This window comes from Monodon monoceros, unplaced genomic scaffold, assembly GCF_005190385.1.
Source record: "Monodon monoceros isolate NGI ecotype Baffin Bay Population unplaced genomic scaffold, NGI_Narwhal_1 Super_Scaffold_7, whole genome shotgun sequence".
Lineage (NCBI taxonomy): Eukaryota > Metazoa > Chordata > Mammalia > Artiodactyla > Monodontidae > Monodon > Monodon monoceros.
In genome coordinates, this window is record NW_021703784.1 from 105,108,218 (window position 1) to 105,112,696 (window position 4,479).

Genomic DNA, 4,479 nt, shown 5'->3' on the forward strand with positions numbered 1-4,479 from the left:
CCCAGAGGACCGGGGCCCCGCCCCCAAGTCCACACACATGCTGAGGCTTCAGAGCCGCACTCGGCACGACCCGCTGGCAGCGGGAGCCCCGGGTCGCATCCCTGCCCAGGCGGGAGAGCAGGGGAGGCTGGGCACGTCCCCCAGCCTTCCCTCATCCGCCCAACCGCCTACTGCCCCCACCAGAACATCTGCACCCACCCTTGTCCACGGCAAGTGCAGGACAGAGTGGTGGTCCTGGCCCTCCAGGGTGGGAGGGCCCCCGTGGAGTCCCTGAGTCGTGTCCTCATGAGAGCCCCCTTTGCCTGCAGAGACCTGTCCAGCCATCACTGACCTCTGCGACACGGCTACCGCGGTGTAGCCGTGTCAATCGATCTTTGCGCATTTAATCTAAACACCCAGCCGGGGGCAGGCCTGCCCACCTGGTCGGCCATCCTCACCTCCCTGTATTGGGTGCATCCTACCTAGCCCTCCTTTTACAAAGAGGCGATGAGGCCTGAAGGGTTGGGCACTGGCCGGGAAGGCGCCCCGGGCTGCAGCTGCATCTGTCCCGCTGCGCCGGGACGCCACCCGCCTTCCCGGGGCGGTGATAACAACGGCAACGTCTGTGGCCTCTCTCCAGGGTCCTTCCCACCGGCCGCGGAGCCAGCCAGCATGTTCGGGCTCTGGAGGACCTTCACCGGCGTGGTTTTCTACCTCACTCTGGCTGTGGGCCTCGGGGGGCTGGTGGGGAACGGGCTGGTCCTCTGGCACCTGGGCTTCCACATCAAGAAGGGCCCCTTCTCTGTCTACATCCTCCATGTGGCCACCGCGGACTTCCTCTTCCTGGGCTGTCAGCGGGGCTTCTCGGCCGTCCAGGCGGCCCTGGGCTCCAAGGACAGCCTCTACTTCGCCGTCACCTTTGTTGCCTTCTCCGCGGGGCTCTGGCTGCTGGCCGCCTTCAGCGCCGAGCACTGCCTCTCCGACATCTTCCCCGCCTGCTACCGGGGCTGCCGCCCCAGACACACGTCGGGCATCGTCTGCGGCCTGATCTGGGCCCTGACCCCGCCGGCCGTGCTGCTGCCCGCCAACGCCTGCGGCCTGCTGCGCGAGGGCCTGCGCCTGTCCACCTGCCCACGGTACCACGTGGCTAGCGTCACGTGGCTGCTGTCCTTGGCCTGCGTGGCCTGCGTGGCCGGGCTTGCACTCTTCGTCTGGGTGACGTGCTGCTCCCAGCGCCCGCGCCCTCGGTTCTACGGCAACTTCCTGGGCTCCGTATTCCTGCTCTTCTTCTGCGGCCTCCCCTACATCCTCTACTGGACCCTGCACCCCATCCTGAACCTCCTGCTGCCTGTGTTCCTCCTGCTGGCCACCCTCCTGGCCTGCGTCCCCTGCAGCGCCAGGCCGCTCATCTACTTCGCGAAGGGCCGGCAGCCGGGCAAGCGGGAGCCACTCCAGGTGGTCCTCCAGAGGGCCCTGGGGGAGGGGGCCCAGCTGGGGGCCGGGAGGCTGTCCCTGCCCATGGGCCGCATGTCAGGGCCGGCCAGGGTCCCCCCGACCCTTCACCAGACCCTCCAGGACCATGTGTCATCCCGACCCCCCCCCCCAGCTCACTGGCCCTGGGGACCCAAGGGCCGGGGGCATCAGGAGAGCCGTGGTCTTGACTCCCACATGCCCAGCCTGTGGAGTACAAGGAAGGCCTGAGGAGAAGGCCAGAGACACAGCAGCTAAGCGGGGAGTCCCCAGGACTGGGGTGAGGATGGGCACCCCAGCTGCCGCCTCCTTCCCCCCCTGCCACCAGCTGAGGGCTGGGGTGGAGGGGAGGCCGCCCCCCAAGGCCCACGTGGGCAGCTGGGCGGGGCCTGTCCTCGCTGAGGCCGTGCTGTGATCCTTCCACTATAGAGTTCTCGGGCTGCCGCACCCACAGGCTCCCAGCGCCCAGGTGACCCCTGCCCAGCAGTCTCCCCACCGGCCACCAGATGGCGCTGCTTCCTCACCAAACGCACCCATAAGTGTGCCCGCCAAAGCAGGGTCACTGCAGAGCCTGGCGCCAGCTGGGCCCTCCCCTGCCCCTTCCAGCCCTGTCGCCCGGAACGGGGGTCCTGGACACCTGCTGCCTAGAGGGTGCTCTTGCCCCCAACCCCCATTTCCAACTTCCCCTCCTCCCAGGAATCCTTTGCTCACTCATCACCCCCACCCATCCCTGCCCACTCCTTGCAGACCCTGCCCAGCCAGTGTTTGCACCACCCTCCTCCCACTCCCCTGGGCTTCCCTTGGGAAGGAAGGAAGGAAGGGAGGGAGGAAGGGAGGGAGGGAACTGCAGCCATTCCTTTTAGCTTTCAAAGAACAAATCATTGTATGTGTCTCTGATTTTTTAAAATAAATTTATTTATTTTTACTTTTCGCTGTGTTAGGTCTTCGTTGCTGCACACGGGTTTTCTCTAGCTGTGGCGAGCGGGGACTACTCTTCACCGGGGTGCGCGGGCTTCTCGCTGCAGTGGCTTCTCTTGCCGCAGAGCATGGGCTGTAGGCGCGCGGGCTTCAATAGATGTGACACGTGGGCTCAGTAGTTGTGGCGCACGGGCTTAGTTGTTCCGCGGCATGTGGGATCTTCCAGGACCAGGGCTCAAACCCGTGTCCCCTGCATTGGCAGGCAGATTCTTAACCACTACGCCACCAGGGAAGCCCTCTGAAGATTTTTTTTTTTTTTTGCAGTACGCGGGCCTCTCACTGTTGTGGCCTCTCCCGCTGCGGAGCACAGGCTCCGGACGCGCAGGCCCAGCGGCCGTGGCCCACGGTCCCAGCCGCTCCGCGGCACGTGGGATCCTCCCAGACCGCGGAACGAACCCGCGTCCCCTGCATCGGCAGGCGGACTCTCAACCACTGCGCCACCAGGGAAGCCCTGATTTTTTTTTTTAAATGACAGTTCATAGTCATTGTCAAGACTTTCAAGTCCTACAGAAAATATTGAAAAGATAAATCACCAAAACTCTTTGGACCTAGAGGGAGACATTTTGGGCATAGAACCCTCCAGCTGTGTTTATTTTTCTAATAGAGACCCACAGAAATTTCAATTTTTACCAAAAAGAAAACATTCTATATATCCTATGTGAAACCTGTTACAATAAAGCATTTTATAACTCCAGGAGAATTGTTTTAAAAAGTCCTTTTTTCACTAGAAAATGTACGTGTTGCTCATTATGGGAACTTCAGAGAACATTAAGAAATGGAAAGAAGAAAGACTTACCTATAGCCCCCCAACCCGGAAACACCTTTGCAGGTTGTCCATCCTTCCCTGGGATGGGCAAGGTTCTGGCCAGTCCTGGTCGCCCTGCCTGGTCTCCCCAGGCTGCCCTTAGGACTGGATGACTCCAGCCCAGGGAGGCCAGGGCTCTGGCAGACTAAAGACCATCCCGTTCGGCAGGTTCAGGAAGGTGGGTGAGGACCCCAGCCTTGGCTTTGGGGGGTAGGGTGCCGAGGGGCCATCCGTTTGTGGGACCACTTCCTGCTGGACCCCAAGGAGGGGTGTGGCCTCCTCCCTGGAACGCCTGGAAATGGGATGAGGGTGAGGGCAGCTTCAGAGGGGCCCCAGCATAAGCCCCGCCCTCCCAGCCCCAGGAAATAGCTGTGAGGCCCCCTGAGGGGCCATCCATCTGTGTGCTGCCACTGGGGACAGACGGTCAGCTGCCCCTGGGGCGCGTGATAAACAGCCCAGTCTAGACAGATGGGGAGTGCGGGACCTCTGGCCCTGGAACCCGCCGCTGGGGCGAACGGGCGGCAGCCTGGGCCCAAAGAGCCAGCGTGTTCCCAGTCCTGGAGGAGTGATGGCCACCTGGAGGGACGGGGCTGTCACAGGGCTGGGCTCCCATCCCACTGGCACCTCTCCAGCTTGGTGACCTCCAGCGAGTCACTGAATAGCGGGGAGCCGTGTCTGCAAAAGGAGAGGGAACAGCATCTCCTTCCCGGGATGCAGAGGTAGGAGGCAGGCAGCCAGGCTCGCAGAGGGCGGACAATGCTGGGGCCCGTCCCCACCTTCAAGGCCAACCGCGTTGCATCCCCCGTCTCTGCCTCCGTCTCAGGGCAGTCCTCCGGATGGCCCCAGCCCAGCCTCACCTCGGCACTCACCTCACCTCACCACCTACGCTGCCTGCTGGCGTCACTGCTCCTGGCACATCCTGCTCGGCCATCAGGACCCGTCCGTGGGCCGGTCTGTCCTGTGACACCGGGAGCTCCCTGGCAGCGGGCGCCCTGCCCTCAGCTCCTCTGGTGCTCACCTGCCCTGGCTGAGAACCCAAGGGGACCCCTTTGCCCAGAGCGGCCTCCCACCCACCACGCACTGCATTTCCTGCACCCATGTTTGCACCCCTGTTAGTGTCCATGTGTCTCACGGGAAGGTGGACTCCTGGGGGGAGCTGTCTCCCTGGGCCGAGAACCGGAGGCCCAGGCGGAGGGGCCTGACAAGTATTTGTGGAATGGATGGACCTGTGGTTGGGTGAACGGGTG

The 4,479-nt window shown here is 63.1% G+C and overlaps 1 protein-coding gene across 1 annotated transcript; it reads left to right on the forward strand.

Annotated features, from left to right (window-relative positions):
* The first annotated feature begins 486 nt into the window (after positions 1–486).
* MRGPRG (MAS related GPR family member G) lies at positions 487–1,680 on the forward strand. The gene has a single exon (XM_029207056.1). The coding sequence runs from the start codon at positions 487–489 to the stop codon at positions 1,678–1,680; it is 1,194 nt and encodes a 397-aa protein (XP_029062889.1).
* Positions 1,681–4,479: the final 2,799 nt, after the last annotated feature.